Raw genomic sequence first — 17,807 nt, 5'->3', positions numbered from 1 at the left:
AAAAAGCTCAAATCGTTCAGTTAAGCCTTTTTCAGATCTATGATACTTTGCTAGTGGGCTCATAACTTGGGGATGATCAATTATGAATGTTGGGTTTATACATTCCTCTTCTAAAAAGTGACAAACGAGCTATAGTAATTAAGAAAAATTAATTAGAGATTAATAAGGTAAGATATGGTAAAATTAATTAGAGATGAATAAGGAAAGGTAAAATTAATTAGAGATTAATAAGGTAAGATAAGGTAAAATTAATTAGAGATTAATAAGGTAATATATGGTAAAATTAATTAGAGATGAATAAGGTAAGGTAAAATTAATTAAAGATTAATAAGGTTTTATAAGGTAAAATTAATTAGTGATTAATGAGGTAATATAAAATAAAATTAATTTGAGATTAATAAGGTAAGATAAGGTAAAAATTAATTAGAGATTAATAAGGTGAGGTAAAGTAAAATTAATTAGAGATTAATAAGGTAAGATAAGGTAAAATTAATTACAGATTAATAAGGAAAGATAAGGTGAAATACGGTAAGATTAATAGGAGGTATTAACTAAGATTTTGTTCCAGCAAACATATATTCTAGCCAAGTGCGCAGTGTTGTAGCTCGACCGGCATCGTGAAGCCGTGACGGTCGACTGAAAAGTGGTATTTTGTGGTATCTTTCTTACTGAAATTAAGTAAAAGTTGCGGCGAATTTTAATGCCTGTAATAAAATATGGCACTGCATATGAAAAAAATGAATATGATCCCCCAGCCCCTTGTTCTGACTACATGAGCTTAGCCCCTGACACGAATTCCACTATAACCCCTGACCTTATCTGTGATATAAAAACGGTTAAGTGTAAAAACGGTACCTTTACAAGTCGTTTTCAACTCCCCATACTTTCGTTGAGCAACGCTGAGAGCCTTAACTTCGAAAAAATTAATAAATTTGACACCCTTTCTAAAATATATAGATCAGATTTAATCAATATTACTGAAGCAAACGCTTAAAATTTGCACATGTTAAACATTTGTCTCAGTTTATTAAACTCAGACCCGAAAACCACCCTCTGAGTGAGAAAGGTGGCGGAATTATGCTCCTTGTCCTTAATGACTTGTGCCCGGTTGAAATCTTGATTCAGTGTCTTGCTCCCTTTGGTGAGATTATGTGGATGTGTGTTCGACATAAAGTCTTGCCGTGACCTTTCAATTTAATTGTCATGTTTTGTTTTTATTAAATAAAAAAAACGAGTTTTTTAACTGAAAGTAAGGAGCGACATTAAAACTTAAAACGAACAGAAATTACTCCGTATATGAAATGGGTTGTCCCCTCCGCAGTCCCACGCTCTTTACGCTAAAGTTTGACTCTTTGCCACAATTCTACTTTTTAAAACAACTAAAAACTTTAGCGTAAAGAGCGTGGGACTGCGGAGGGGACAACCCATTTCATATACGGAGTAATTTCTGTTCGTTTTAAGTTTTAATGTCGCTCCTTACTTTCAGTTAAAAAAACTAGTTTTTTTTATTTAATTTCTGAACGTTTTTGAATTAATGCATGTTTGATTTTGGCTCTCCGCACATAAATTATTGAAATGAAATTAGTATATTAATTTTTTTTGGCTAAATGGCTTTCTCTTAGTTTTGATCAGACGATTTTGAGAAATAAGGGGTGGGGAAGGAGGCCTAGCTGCCCTCCAATTTTTCGGTTACTCAAAAAGGCTACTAGAACTTTTAATATTCAACGAACGTTTTTATTAGTAAAAAATATACGTAACTTAAGAATTAACTTACGTAACAAACTTTTATATTCTTATATTTTTATTATGTGTACGAGGGGGTTTGTACCCTCGTTAATACCTCGCTCTTTACACTAAATCGTAAGTTTTGTTCCAATTCTTAAAAATGACCCCTGAATCAAATAGGCCGTAGAATAAATAGTTGAAATCACTAAAAATATTTTAGCATAAAGAGTGAGGTATTTATCTCCTCCTAAATACCTCGCTCTTTATGCTAAAGTATTTTTAGAACCCTTCATATGCGTAATAATCTCTGTTTGTTTTAAATTTCAATGCTATTCCTTACTTTCATTTGAAAAAACGTTTTCATGTTTATTTTTTCATTGTTTTTTTTTTATAGTAATGCTAGAAAATCCTGCGCCCTTTTCATTGAATTTTTTCCCCCATGGCATATTTCTCCAAGGAAAGATCCTCCCACATAGCCCCCTCCCTCAACCCTACCCCCAAAACCAATAAAATCCCCCTGAAAACGTCTGTACACTTCCCAATAACCATTATTATATGTAGACACTGGTTGAAGTTTGTAACTTGCAACCCCTCCCCCAGGGACTTTGGGGGAGTAAGTCATCCCCAAAAACATAGTTATTAAGATTTTTGACTATGCCAAACAAAATGGCTATCTCAAAATTTTGATCCGTTGACTTTGAGAAAAAAATGAGCGTGGGAGGGGGCCTAGATGCCCTCCAATTTTTTTGGTCACTTAAAAAGGGCACTAGAACTTCTCATTTCCGTTAGGATGAGCCCTCTTGCGACATTCTAGGACCACTTGGTCGATACGATGACCCCTGGGAAAAAAAAAAAAAAACAAAAAAACAAATAAACACGCACCCGTGATTTGTCTTCTGGCAAAAAATGAAAAATTCCACATTTTTGTAGATAGGAGCTTGAAACTTCTACAGTAGGGTTCTCTGATACGCTGAATCTGATGGTGTCATTAAGATCCTACGACTTTTAGGGGGTGTTTCCCCCTATTTTCCTAAATAAGGCAAATTTTCTCAGGCTCGTAACTTTTGATGGGTAAGACTAAACTTGATGAAACTTATATATTTAAAATCAGCATTAAAATGCGATTCTTTTGATGTAGCTATTTATATCAAAATTCAATTTTTTAGAGTTTTGGTTACTATTGAGCCGGATCGCTCCTTACTACAGTTCGTTACCACGAACTGTTTGATTACTCCCCTAATCAGAGATCCGCAGACAAAATAAATTTTATCGAAAATTACATGCAAGTGCTGACTTTTGTACTATCAAAATACCCGAATGCAGGAATTTTCATGATGATTTAAAGCTTGTATCTACATGTAATTCTTTTAATTCAAAACATTGTAAAGGCCCCAAATACTATAGGCAATGCTACTCTTTATTTAATTTGCACCAATCTTTCGAAATTTTACAAACCCATATCCACTCTGCCCCCTCAAGGGGGTAGTTGCCACTTCAGCCTTCTCCTATCTCCACTGACTAAAGTTAAACAGTCGTGTTCTATTACTGAAACCGTCTATAGACCTCTTATTCACTCAGGACTCTACAATTTTGGCTCTTGGATTACTACTGAAAATTGGTCCGTTGAGTATTGAACAAATGACGTTGACTGCAAGGCTTTGTCCTTCCAAAATTTATTTAGGAGTAATTATAAGTCTCACTTTCTTGAGAAAAAATAGAATAAAATGTGTTCTTAAAGCCTTATGTTAGTGAGACTTCTAAATAACTTTAAAGAAAAAAAAAATCATTTTTTTCAAGGCAGGTCGTATTACTGAGGCTAATAGTCTGAAAAAAAAAACAGAAAAAAAACAGCCTCTGATTATTATATAAGTAAAGTCAAAGATTTATTTTCTAACAAACCCAAGCAATGGCACAGAAAAAACAAAGAGACGTACTGGAAAAGTCCTTTCGAAGTTATTTTTCATCTCCCTGAACCCCCTAATAAGACTGCCAACGATTTGAACTTGTACCTTACTTCCATCGTTTAAAGTCTTCTTCATTCTCTCTAGTTTCTTCCTCTGATGTTACAAATAAAATCCCAAAACTTAGAAAATCAAGTACTCGTCCCTTGAACATCCCACCTGACTTATATAAAGCTTTTTCAAACAAAATTGCTGAGCCTTTTGCATAAATTTTTAACTCCGTCACAAAATTGGTAAATTCTTAAGTTGCTAGAAACATGGTTTTATAACATAAGTTTTATAACATTTATAACATGGTTTTATAACATAAGTTTTATAACATTTATAACATGGTTATATAACTGTCCCAAAAAATCCGCCGGTCTGACTTTCGCCAAAATACGCCCCATTACTCACTTCAGTTTTTTCCAAACTTTAAGAAGGTTACCTTTGTGACTGGTTTAAAGTTAAAATTTGTCTACGTATTGACGTCCGAGAGTTTGGTAATTTAAGGAAAACTTCCTTCACCCATTACCTTGTGTTTGGCTAAACCTTGTCATAGTTGGTTTCCGAAAAGCTTTTAACCTAGTTGACAATACCACCCTTATTCGTCCACTACTGGTTAACTTTGAACTTGATTCTCTCTTAGCAAGTATTGTTATATCGTTTCTTTCAAATTGATCTCAAGTTGTAAAATACAAAAATATTTTCTATGACCTCCTCCCTATATATTGTGGATTTCTCAAGGAACCTTGTTGGGACTACTTTTATTTCCATCTAGTTATTATTATTAATATTGGTAAGGAATTTCCCCAAAGTTGGAAATACGTAGATGACTTGTCGATCTTTGGGAATATTAAAAGTGAACCCTCGAAATCCTAATCCATGTTTCGGATGAAGCTAAGAATCTGAATATGAAAGTAAGTTCCACTAAATCAAAAGCAATGACGAAAATTTGTTGAAATCCACTCCCGTTTTTCTTGACCCTATCCCAGCCGAAATGTTTGTGAAACATGTTAGACTCCTTGGTATCACAATTTCAAATAATCGTAAGCGGGAAATGCATGTTTCAAATATTGTTACAAGTAGATATTTCCTTATCTACGTTAAAACTGTTAAAAAAATTTAATTGCCCTAAGATGCATTCCCTCCGTGTTTATTCATCATTTATCAGACCGCTATTGGAATATGCATGTCCGGTCTGGCATTCATAACTTTCAAGTGAACTTAACGACAAAATTGAGTCAGTCCAACAGCGGTCGCTCAGGATCATCTACAAGGAGAGCAAAATTATATCCCCCTTCTTCCTTAAATCCGCGCGCATTACCACGTTAAAAGAAAGGAGAGAACAAATTTCTTTGCGTTTTGCTAAATCCACAATATCTAATCCTCGTACTGAGGATTTTTTCCCTATTTTCATGACCCTATTAGACCCTGACTCCCCTACTTAGCTTCCTTGGCGATCCCAACGTATTCTCCATACCATTACTAGAGGCTCCGAAAAAGTTTTATCCCCTTTATTCTGGGACGCCTTAATAATTCCTGAACAAAGTCATGCACCAAAATTAACTCTTCCGAGCTTTAAGTTTTTTTTTTACAGCATTTGATTTAGAATACGAATTCGGCAATATTTTTCTTCCTGCCTGTGATTTTGCTTTATCCCCAACCCTTTCTGTTGCCGTTTTTGCCATTAATCGCGTGAAGTTCATTTTAGTTCTTGTCCTTGGATTTTTTTCTTATTCCTTTGAGTTAGATTTTATTGACTGTTTTTATGCTTGATTGGTGTTTCTTCTACTTTTGCCCTACTTTATTTGTTTCTTTGTTTTGCTTTTTCTTTTTCGACCTATGAAGCCAATTTGGCTCTATTAGAATTCTGATAGTCTTTTGAAAATAAATATTATCTCATCTCTTATTTTACTATTTTAACAAAAATCCAGTATTTTTAAAATCAAATAATTTCTTAAACACATCTTATAACTAAAGATTTTTTATAGCATTGAATTTTACCGTACAATTCGCGCAAAAAAGTGGAAAAGGTCGAAGAAAGTGACATCCCAAGAGACCCCCCCCCCCAAAAAAAAATCAACGGAAAAATACAGCTCTTAATGCTAAATTTGGAGATTTCTTGCCAATTTTTCGCTTTCTCTTCCATTTTAATGACTAATAACTTATCCGAACAATCTGTTTTTCGTTACAATTGTCTGTTTTCTGGAAAACTGGAACTGAAAATAGGAAGTAGGAACAAACTATAGTCTTAGCTGTTCTAAACCACACTAACTTATCCATCATTCTTTTTATCTTCTTTTACATTACTATTTCCAGAAAAGTCGCATACACTATCATTTTATGCTATTTTTCCATTTTCTGGCCATTTTCTAAATTTTCATAATTTACAAGCCATCTCTCATGACTCACACTCTTGTTCATATATCCACAATTTAGGGAAAAGGAAGGACCGTCATTCTTGCATTTCTTCATTCCTACTTATATTTAATACTGATTTAATTTTCCCTTTTTTTTACAGGTCCTTCGCACTGGAGTAGTAGTTTCCTATAATTTTCTCCGTTCCGCATTATACTTTGCTAAAGAAAAAAAAAACTGCACGATTTGTATTTTCGATGTGTCCTTATATTCTAATCCCATTCTACAACATAAAGGAAAAGGGGTATTGACGCCTTGGTTTACATTTTCAGTTACCTAAGACAGGAGCTTAATTCTGTTTCTTGATGGATTCTCCCCTTTCCTTTTCCAAAGCCTAGCTTCACAACAAAAGAGGGTCTCCAATTAAAGGGACTAAAGTACGCATCGAAAACAAATGTTGAAGATGTTTGGAGATGTGAGGACTTGATCCGACAAGATTACATCTGGTTCCATGTACACCTACAGAGTTTTCTATGGTCATTTCTTCAAATCAAGTTATTTTTCCAACTTTTATTTGAGGAATAGTGTACAAGGACCCTAAGATTTCGCGTTATCTGGAAACTCATAAGAACTGATTTTTTATGCTGATTCCAAATGCATCATGTTCATTAAGTCAAATATTACAAATCAAGCAAAACGAGTCCTAAGAGATTTACCTGATTTTCGAAAAATGCCCCCCCCCCAAAAAAAAAGAAAATGGGTCGTAATGAAAATCAAACCAATAGATTTAGTGGTAAGAGTATGATATACTCTCTATAGCTCAAGTTGTTCATTCAATGACGCGCTGTAAACCGCTTTTTTTCACTATTTTCTTTCAACTTAGCATAAGAAATGGCAAATAGAAGTGACAGAATAGATGGGGAATATATAACTTGGGCTATATATTTGCACATTAGGAGGGGTGGGAGTGAAATTTTGACAGTGCGAAACCAGAAAACAATTCTTACTTCATAATATCAGAATAATTGTAGCTAAAATATTTTACAGGCAGACCCGCTGTACTTTAACCCCCCCCCCCCTTATGTGCAAACGTAAAGCCCAATTTTTTTGCTAAAGTATTATATTTTATGACTCTTAGGCATATTTTAATAGTACTAATCTATATTTACTTCTTGAGTGGTAGGGGGCAGATCATACAAGTACCGATTTAGTAAACCAATTTAGTAAAAAATTAGAAATTAGTAAATATTAGAAAACCTAGCTGTGGGGATTTCAAGCTCCTTTCTATAAAAAAATGAATAATTTTACATTTTTTTAAAGAAGGAAAATGAATGATGTGTTTTTTAAAGAGGTAATTTTAGTACAAAAACACCCAAATTATTCGGTAAAAATGACCAGCCAGTCTATCAGTAAATTCTATTGCCGTCACCCCCCTCCACACATTCTGCCAAATTTTGGAATATCAGTAGAATATTCAAAAATTCCACCTTTTTTTCATTACTTTAATTTGTCATAATTTCTTTTTGGCCGCTGAATTTGTTTGTATGAATTTTCTGAAGGAGAGGGAGATTTCGGTGCAAGGAATTTTCGGGGAGAGTACCGACTATCAAGTTTTTTTCGGGGGGAAGAGGTGGGTATGAAAAAGGGGAAAAAATGCTTCAAGAATTTGATTATATGCCTGTTTGTTGCGTTTTTACGAGTCAGGCAATTTTTTACGCTGTACCATCCTCCCCCTAAATACAGCCTTGCCTACCGTCTATCACATCCATTCAATTTAATGTCAAATATTCTGTATTTTCCTGTATCCACTATGCGTGACCGGTTTTATGTCAGAAAAAAGTTTGCTGTAATGGAAAATAATAGGATTTGAAATTGATTTTTCAGAATGTTGTTTGCAGCAGTTTCTGCTGTTGCACAGAAACATATTTCACAGAAAATGCGCAGAAAATATTATTGCCAAAAACAACTGGTATCTGATTTATTAAGTAAATCATATATGTTTAATTTGACAAAGGAGAAAAAAATTCAGGATAGGAAAAATGTTAAAGCCTTGTCTTGATTGATATCATTACCCTGCTAGCAGTATTTTTTATAAGTTTGTTTTTGAACAAGCGGCTATGATTCGACAGTTAATATCCAGTAGCAGCCTTCAAAGAAAATTCAAGAACAAAGTCAAAGACCGCCTTCGAATTTTCCGACGGCTATGATCGGCTTTCCTGTCAAAATCGGCCCTGCTATTAGCAGAATGAATAACGTCAATCATGACAAGGCGTAAAACATGAAGATGTTTCGGCAAATGTCAAACAGTTCGTGGTAACGAACTGTAGTAAGGAGCAACCCGGCTCAATAGTAACCAAAACTCCAAAAAATGAAATTTTGCTACCAATAATTACATAAAAATAATCGCATTTTAATGCTGATTTTAAAATAAAAGTTTCATCAAGTTTAGTCTTACCCATCAAAAGTTACGAGCCTGAGAAAATTTGCCCTATTTTAGAAAACAGGGGCAAACACCCCCTAAAAGTCATAGAATCTTAACAAAGATTCACACCATAAGATTCATACCAAAATCGCACCATAAGATTACGCCATAAGATTAAGTGTATCAGAGAAACTTACTTTACAAGTTCAAAGCTCCTAACTACAAAAATGTGGAATTTTGTATTTTTTTCCAGAAGACAAATCACGGATGCGTGTTTATTTGTTTTTTTTTTTTTTTCTCCAGGGGTGATCGTATCGACCCAGTGGTCCTATAATTTGGTGAAAGGGCTTATTCGAACGGAAATTAAAAGTTCTAGTGCCCCTTTTAAGTGACCAAAAAATTGGAGGGCACCTAGGCCCCCTCCCACGCTTATTTTTTCCCAAAGTCGTCGGATCAAAATTCTGAGATATCCATTTTATTCAGCATAGTCGGAAAATCTTATAAGAATGTCTTTGGGGATGACTTACTCCCCCACAATCCCCGTGGGAGGGACTGCAAGCTACAAACTTTGACCAGTGTTTGCATATAGTAATAGTTATTGGGAAGTGTACAAACGTTTTTTTTAGTTGGGAAAAGGGGTGGAGAAGAGGGGGCTATGTGGGGGAAACTTTCCATGGAGGAATTGGTCATGGGGGAAGAAGGTTTCCATGAAGGAGACGCAGCATTTTCTAGTATTATTAAACAATGAAAAAATAAATATGAAAAAGCTTTTTCAACTGAAAGTAAGGAGCAGCATTAAAACTTAAAACGAACAGAAATTATTACGCAAGTGATGGGTTCACCTCCTCATAATACCTCGCTCTTTACGTTAAAGTATTTTCAGTAATTTCAACTATTTATTCTACGATCATTGTGATTTGGGGGTCATTCTTAAGGAATTGGGAAAAAATTTAAGCTTTAGTGTAAAGAGCGAGGTATTACGGGGGGCTCATCAGATCCTCATAATCAGCATAGGCCATATAAAACCCGCAAATAGTGGACTCAGGATTGTGCGTCAAATCTGTACTCTCATTCCTGAACACTTTGCCCAGTTCATAAGCTCTGTCAATACCACCAACGACTAGCATTTTCAGAGACAACTCTGGCGCGATCCTCATGAACATTTTTGAATTATGTTCTTTGCGATGAGTGACAAAGGGTTTGGCAGTGGCACCCCCCGCAACGGTGTTCATCATTGGTGTTTCTACTTCTAAAAATCCTTTACTATCCAAAAACCGACGGATATAGGAAATAATCTGAGATCGAACGTGGAACTTTTTTACCACATCATTATTGGCAATAAGGTCGAGATACCGCTGTCTGTAGCGTGTTTCCTTATCTTTAAGGCCAAAGTGTAAATGGGGTAGCATGTGAAGACACGGTGATAGTAGTTCCATCATTTCTGGACGGATTGAGAGCTCACCCTTCTTGGTTTTACAAGGATAACCCACACATCCAATAATATCACCTCTTTTGATTCTTTCGGCATCCTCTTGAAATCTACCAAGCGATTGGTAGCAAAATCATTGCATAGCGTGAGGCTTTCGATAAGGGGAATCTTATCTAATGTTCCACCGTTAACATTCCAGCTAATAAAGCTCATAACGAAAAACAAAGCTCATATCAACTTTCTTCTGGGCATCGATAACACTGTTGTTAAATAGCGGTGGTGAGGTTTTTTTTTTAGATGTCAGCGCCGTTCTCTTGATCATGTTCCTTCGGTTTATTATCTTTGGGCTTCATTGCAGGGAAAAACTTGCTTTTTTTTACTTAATTTCTTATCGCTTTTTAAATAATGCTGGGAAATACGGCGCCCCTTCATAGAAAATGCCATTCCCCCATGAATAATTCCTCCATGGAAAGATCCTTCCATGTAATCCCCAACTCCCCCACCAGAAAAATCTCTCCTGGAGATGTCTGTATAGGCTATTTCCCAATAGCCAATGTTATATGTTATAAATGGGCAAAGCTCATAACTAGCAGCCCTTCTCCCAGGACTGTGGGAGATTAAGTCATGACATGTTTTTAGATTTTTCGACTATGTTGAACAAAATGGCTATCTCAAATTTTTCATCTGGCAACTTTGGGAGAGAAATGAGCGTGCGAGGTGGCCTAGCTGCTATCCAATTTTTTGGTTGCTTAAAAAGGACATTATAAATTTTAATTTGTGCTTTGAGCCCTCTCACGATATTCTAGGACCATTTGGTCGATATGATCACCCCTGAAAAAAAACAACAAATAAACACGCATCCGCGATATTTCTTCTGGCAAAAAATACAAAATTCCACATTTTTGCGGATAGGAGCTTGAAACCTCTACAGTATAAGAATACGATTCTTTTTTTGTATCTATTGATATCAGAATTGGTAAAAATTTTATATGATGGTTTATGTTCTGGGTTTACAACCATGTTACTGCCTAAAAACAAGTTTATTGCTATAAAAATGTAATAAAACACGGGGACACGGGGATGCCATGGATATTCTGTGGTAGGCACAACACTTGACTGGGTAGAGAATTTAATGTGCCGAAACCCTATAGGCAAGTGTATTCTCCTGATGAGCCCTTGTGTTGGGTTGTTGCCTCTGAATTATTTGTCTTTATTGTTTCTATTGTTTGGTAAATGACGACTTATACTTATTGACGCCTTGACTGCCTGTCCATGGATTATTCTTTATAGTTGATTGTATATGGCTATGCTGTTTGACCTATGTGATTGTATGGATGATTTTTTTTTATGTGTTTGTGCTGTTGCATTGGTGATTTCTCTTTTCATAATACATGTATCCGTATCTGTCTATACGAAGTTTTCATAATTCATTTAGAGATATTTCTTCTTTCATCAGCAATGTAAAGATAACTAGTTTATCTAATGCCTCAGAAGAGCTGGGATCTTTTCTTCGATATTTACGATTGTTAAACATCCATTTTTGATGGAACATCTTTTGAAGCAGCATTAATGGGATGCATTTAAGCCAAAGAGACATTTGTTTTAGCTGAATAGATATTGTACTTTTCAAATTAGGATATGTTACAATGCGTTTTTTTTCTAAATGTTGCATTAGTATATTTTGAAAAATAGTGCCCCTGTCGCGTTTTCTACTTAGTGGCCGTGCTATCTGGTAAAACATAATATGCCGTAGTCCTATTTCTCTAGTCATACCATGTTGAGAATTTTGTAGTATGTTTTTGACAATAGCTTTCTATCTTCTTCCCTGATAGAATCAGCAGTCATTAATCATTCTTTCTGACTGGCTTCATTGTAGGGAAAAATAGTACATCTTTGATGTTAGTACTGTTCGTCAGGAACATGGCAATCCTGTCAATACCCATATCCCAGCCACCAGTTGGGGGGAGGCCATATTCCAAGGCAGTCAAGAAATTCTCATCTACTAGTTGCACTTCATCGTCTCCAGCAGCTCTGTCCTTAGCCTGCTGAGCAAATCTTTTTCGTTGTTCAAAAGGGTCATTCAGCTCTGTGTAGGCGTTACAAATTTCCTTTTTGCCAACAAAAAGCTCAAATCTTTCTGTAACCCCTGGTGCAGATCTATGACACTTTGCTAGTGGGCTCATAACTTGGGGATGATCAATTAGGAATGTAGGGTTTCTACATTCCTCTTCTAAAAAGTGACCAACGAGCTTATCTAGCAATCGTGCGGCAGTTCGCGGAGGTGGGCAATGCACGTCATGTTTCGTGGAAAGTAGATCTAAAAGTTCCACAGCTTCAGGGGTATCAAAAGTACTGGGATGTGGCAGTGAAACTTCCAGTCGTTTCTCTAATTCAGGGATAATTTTCATTCGCCGGTATGGAGGAGTAAAGTCAATTTGTTCAATCGGGCCATCTGGACCTTCTGGCTGGTAATTTATTTTTAATGTTCCGTGAATGCTTTGGACCATACCAGAGAGCATATCTTCAGTTATGCTCATCAGATCCTCATAATCAGCATAAGCCATATAAAACTCGCAAATCACACGGTGATAGTAATTCCATCTTTTCTGGACGGATTAAGAGCTCACCCTTCTTGGTTTTGCAGGGATAACCCACACATCCAATAATATCCCCTTTTTTGATTTTATCGACATCCTCATTAAAATTAAGGGATTGGTAGCTTCTAGCGTCAACAAACACTTGTATTTTAGTGAGGTTACCACGAAGACAATAAAATCCGGACTCTCGAACAGCATGTATCCGTCCAGCAACTGATACTTTTTCTTCTGAGAACTGTCCGACATCAAGCTGGTTGTATTTGTGCACAAATTCATCTATAAATTTGTGAGCACTTTTAGCAGCTAGAATAGCAGCACTTCGTTTTCGGAAGTATTCGCTGGGGCTTTCATCGTCCATTTTCGATCTTAGTACTTTGATTTCTTTCGGTGGCTCTTCCTTACAATTTCTTTCTGTGGCTCTTCCTTTCGTCCTACAACAATATTGTTTTATTGTCTTTGCCCCGAACCAAACAGCAAATCCAGCACAGGAGGCTGGTATAAGAATTTTTAGCACCTTTTTTAAAAGCATTTTTATCCTAATTGAATGCAACCGCTGGGAGGCCAGCCATATAAAGCAAAACTGACGTCATGGCATTTTTAATCTGATGATGTTTATTCCAAGATGATGTCACAATTGCATTGCCATAGTGTTGAAACCACTTGAAATGATTTATCACTGAATATGACGTCATGCTAACGGTGCTGCTATATTAGATGCAAAAGGACGAACTAGATTGATCTTACAAAAATAAGGAGAATTATTCATATTAAAGTTTACAAATAATTTATTTGTTATTTGCTATTTTGAGGGGTCTGTACAGTTAGTACTCAACTGTTTACAGGTTAAATTTTATAGAATCTGGTTGTTTGTTGTCTGGTCGATCATACAGCTAGTATTAGCTATTTTTGATTCGATTTAAGTCACAGATGTGTATAAATTATGCTCAAACTGTCAAGCCACGTTTAAAGGGGATAACCTAATACACATTGGCTAACGTGCGTTGTTTGCAAGATGACTAATGATGCCATTTTGGATTTTTTTTTCTGATATTCAGAACTAGCAAAGAGCTGCTACACTGATATTCAGTAAAAAAAAACAATCATAAAACAAAGTCATAAATATTAGCGCAACAACTAAGAACCGGCTAAACAATGCCAAAAACAACAAAATGAGAAAGGCAAAACTATTCATTACTAAAAAAAAAAAAAAAACATTAAGTGGCAAAATCTTAGAAAGTTGAAAAGATAAAAACCAAAATAAAACTAAAAAAGAGTGATATAAAATTAGCGTTAAAAAGTTTAAAAGAGGACGCACAAACAAGGGAGAGGGAACAAAAGAATCAAACGAACATACAACTTGGTTATAACAAGTACCAAAGGAAAAAAAGGAAAACTAGCGGTTTATTTTATCAGTAATGAAGGGGACAAAGGTTTTCTTAACCTGGAGGTTAAGCAACGGAAGGAGGGCAAGATAGGAACGGGTTCAGAAGCAGTACGGGCAAGCGGTGTTTGGATGGGAAGTGACTTGTGGGGGATATGTTTTCCGTGGGAAGGTTTATTATTGCATTTTTTTTTTGCAAAATGATTCCTCTCTTATGCTCAAGAATTTCCAGCTTCGGCCAGGGGTGGATCTAGAAAAAAATCTTGGGGGAGGGGCACCAGACCAAGGATGCCAATGTGTTTTGAGCGAAATGATAGACGAGAGTGTAGCTTTCGTCAGACTAATTCGTTCGTGTGAATCTGGTTGGTGCTGATGTAAAATGACAAAGAAAACTTCTTTGAAGGCCAATACTATTTTCCTATAGCAGTAAAATGCGTATTAACAACAGACGCGAGCAGATTCTTTGATGAATAAATTACTATGGCTTAATTGAGACTTTTTGAATGAGTAGACCATTTTTTTTTTCTTTAGAGCTTGATTCAAAAAATTAATTAATGGGGAAACATCTAATTTCTATGAGTGGATATACAAATGTTTTTACAAGAGGTAGAGAATTGTAAAGCAGCCCCTTGATCCGCTATAAAATTCCAACATTTTTTTTATAAAGAGACTGAAAATCAACCGCACAACAGGTTGCTGTGGAATGTCGAGAAGCATTTGATATGTTGGGGTCTTGCCTTGTTTCTTCGGCAGCTAGAAAATATTTTGAAGACGTTCCAGGACAAGCAAAGGAATGTTTGGTTTTTACTTGTGTCAAAGGCTCCTTTTTTCGAGGATTATTTAATCAGAACCAGAACCAAAACATAGAATAAGTCGTGTCCCCCACTGTCAAAGCTGATTTTATTTTCAAAAAACAAAGAATTTATATTATGATGTTTATTATAAATCCTTCCCCCAACGTAGCAGGGTTTAATACCCAAATATATTTAAAGTTCTCAATTTTTTCGAAAACCATACAAGTCTAAGAAGGATAGAGAAAAATACAATATATTAGTGTCAATAAAAAAAAAGAAAAAATAAATAATACGGCATTAGACTTTACAGTCCCTACCGGCGGTGCTGATCTCCGTTTCTTGGTCCTTCAGCCAGGCAATGCAATGGGGTGCTGGGGACCAACCATCCACACACCCTTCCTGTTTACCTTCCCCAGATTTCTCCAGTTATCCATTTAGAGCTGAATGTAGAGCTTAGTGTAAATAGATATTTTATATTGAAATATCTCGCATTAAATTTGCAGTTGCAAATTTTGATCTTGGTTAGTGAAAATGTAAAGTTATCAACAGAGTTTTCGACAGTTAAGCGAAACCTCCAACGAGTCGAAAAGTAAAGAAAAGCGCAAGAATGCGATTTTATGGAACGTTTCGGCGAGTTACGCAGAATACGCGAAAGTGGAGTTCGAAAAGGTCGTCAAAGATGGTTTAGACTATGAAAATATCTGTAATTATTCGGTTTTGGATTATGGAAAAAAAATACATCAAAGTTGAGATACATAATGCAGAGAATCGACTGACATTCCTGAAAAATGCTAAAAAACTATAAAAAAAAGTTGTGATTATGTATTTGACAGATTAAATGGCACTTTGTGCCACCAAACGATGGGCAAACTGATATGACGCCAAACGAAGGCCCTAGTGTATATTTAATACCCTATACGAGAGGTACAGGGGTCTTTAATAAAGATTAATAGATCTCAAAAGGAATATAAATACAACATTACACCTAAAACGGGTAGTTCTGGCTTCCCTCGCACCCGGTGCAAAATGTTGACTAGTCCCCCCTCCATTCTCCCCAGGAAAATTCAGAGAAAATTTTAACAAAATTTTCACTTATTAACAAATTACTTCAATGTGTCTATAAATTAATAGTTAATATTTTAATTATTTTTTAGTTTATTTATTTAATATTATTAATTATCTTAATTATTATTTAAATATTTTAATTTATTGTGTTAATAATTTAGTAATTATTTTTAGGTATTAACTACGCCCTCTACGTTTCTTCTTATTATTCTGCTACTTCATCTTCTTCTTCAGTGTATATTTCTTATTATTCGGCCTTCGTTGGGGAAACATCATAGAGATATAATTAAGGGCTCAATTGAAATGAAATTGCAATATCTATGTGTATTTAGTAACTAAATATAAACGAAAAAGAGAAATAAACATCTGGTTCGAAATAGACAAGGTAAGCTTCGAAATAGACAGGGGAATGTTCGAAGAAGACAAGAAAAGGCTAGAAATAGAAAAGGAAAGCCTCAAAATTGACAAAAGAATGTTCGAAGAAGACAAGGAATGGTTAGAAATTGACAGGGAAAGCTTCGAAATAGATAAGGAAATGTTCGAAGAAGTCAAGGAAAGGTTTGAAATAGACAAGGAAAGCTTCGAAATTGAAAACAAAATGTTCGAAGAAGTCAAAGAAAGGCTAGAAATAGACAAGGGAAGCTTCGAAATTGACAAGGAAATATTCAAAAAAGACTTGGAAAGGCTACAAATATACGAGAAAAGAATCGAAATAGATAGTAAAATGCTCGAAGAAGACAAGGAAGGTTTGAAATAGACAAAGAAAGCTTCAAAATATATAAGGAAATGTTCAAAGAAGACAAGGAAAGGTTCAAAATTGACAATAAAAGCTTCGAACCAGTGGTAAGACATGTAGGGGACTTGTAAGTTATGATCGTCTGTTAGGCTACAATCATCTTTAGTGAAGAGGGGCTTGTAACTTTTGCTAGTTTGAATAGCCTACCCATACTCACTGTAACCTAGAATTAAGTGTAAACGTAACGGGTACAAACGATAACGTAAAACAACGAGGCAGTTTCGTAATAATTAATAGAGTGTCATCTATGGTATTTTGATCCTGAAAAGCTACGGATAGCTTTATAATACCAACTAGATTATATAAGATATTGTTCCAAGTCTTGATCCATCACGATGTCTACGATTGAAAAGGATAAAGTTCAACTGGCTACAAAGTCAATTTAGTCCCTTCTTTCGATATTCTTTTGTTATTGTTGTTTTTTCAACGCTGAGGAATATCCTTTGATCATGTGATTAGTGATCGCGTTCTTCTTTGAGCATAACGTTTTAAAAGCTTCGATAGGCTGACAACTTCAGCTTTTAACCGATAGCAAAGAAACAAAACCAAAATGTTGCTCTCGCAACACTTTATTCGGCGAAGCCAGACAAAGGTTGCCCCAACAATTCACGTTGCTCAGGCAACGTAGGTCTAGTTTTTGCTCGTTTTTGGTTTCATTTATGCCTCAATCGCAAAAAAATTTTGTCCGTTTTAAGCTTGATTTTCATATTCTACTTAAGCTTTACTCGTTTTGAGATTTATTTATCCATTTATATCAGTCCCTGTTGTATGTTTTTTTTCTATAATTGTTTATTTAATTTCTGTTCATTTTGGGTTTCATTTATCCTTTAATGGTAATATCTGTTTGTTTTGAATTTGAGTTATTGGTAACTTTAAAATGGCCATTACTTTTCTTTAAGAAGCTTCTTTTTACGCAGTTTTTGTTTTAATTAATGTATTAAAAGCAGGGCAATGTGGTCTAAAAAACTATTAACCATAATTAGAAGACTGCCAATCCCAGCACAGTTAAAAAAACAAGAAAGGCAAGAAAATTCCCTCCGTAACAGCTTTTTTCATCTTCGCTTCCTACCCCCTCCCCACTAAAGTTAATTTATGGATGGGCCCACTTCTTTTTACTGACTTAAAGCGGTACACAGGTAAAAAGCAAAATAAACCAGGCCTCCACGAAATACAAGAGCAAAATCCTACATATTTACATTATATTTACAACAAGTTTACATCATAAAGTCCCAAAATAATTTTTTCAATCACCTTGTACTAGAGTAGGGGAGCAGCCGATTCTTCGTGTACGAGAGGT

The 17,807-nt window shown here is 35.4% G+C and overlaps 3 protein-coding genes across 3 annotated transcripts in view; 1 reads left to right on the top strand and 2 right to left on the bottom strand.

The window, feature by feature from the left end:
* The window catches only part of LOC136025791 (uncharacterized), a 48,260-nt gene extending 36,612 nt beyond the window's left edge, over nt 1-11,648 (bottom strand). The window contains exons 1-4 of the mRNA XM_065701781.1: nt 11,626-11,648; nt 9,430-9,987; nt 815-944; nt 3-129 (exon numbers count right to left, since the gene is read on the bottom strand). Of these exons, the coding sequence (XP_065557853.1) occupies nt 3-129; nt 815-944; nt 9,430-9,987; nt 11,626-11,648 (838 nt within the window). The remainder of the gene's footprint in view (nt 1-2; nt 130-814; nt 945-9,429; nt 9,988-11,625) is intronic.
* On the bottom strand, nt 11,580-13,003 carry LOC136025790 (lysine--tRNA ligase-like). The gene is made up of 2 exons (XM_065701780.1): nt 12,533-13,003; nt 11,580-12,447 (listed from the first exon to the last, which is right to left on the bottom strand). The coding sequence occupies exons 1-2, from the start codon at nt 13,001-13,003 to the stop codon at nt 11,722-11,724; spliced, it is 1,197 nt and encodes a 398-aa protein (XP_065557852.1). The 3' UTR covers nt 11,580-11,721.
* A 3,120-nt stretch (nt 13,004-16,123) lies between these two features.
* On the top strand, nt 16,124-16,471 carry LOC136025789 (myb/SANT-like DNA-binding domain-containing protein 4). The gene has a single exon (XM_065701779.1). The coding sequence runs from the start codon at nt 16,124-16,126 to the stop codon at nt 16,469-16,471; it is 348 nt and encodes a 115-aa protein (XP_065557851.1).
* The last annotated feature ends 1,336 nt before the right edge of the window (nt 16,472-17,807 follow it).

This window comes from Artemia franciscana, chromosome 4, assembly GCF_032884065.1.
Source record: "Artemia franciscana chromosome 4, ASM3288406v1, whole genome shotgun sequence".
Taxonomy (NCBI): domain Eukaryota; kingdom Metazoa; phylum Arthropoda; class Branchiopoda; order Anostraca; family Artemiidae; genus Artemia; species Artemia franciscana.
Note: the sequence above shows the minus strand (reverse complement) of the source record. Positions and strands in the feature narration are given on the sequence as shown.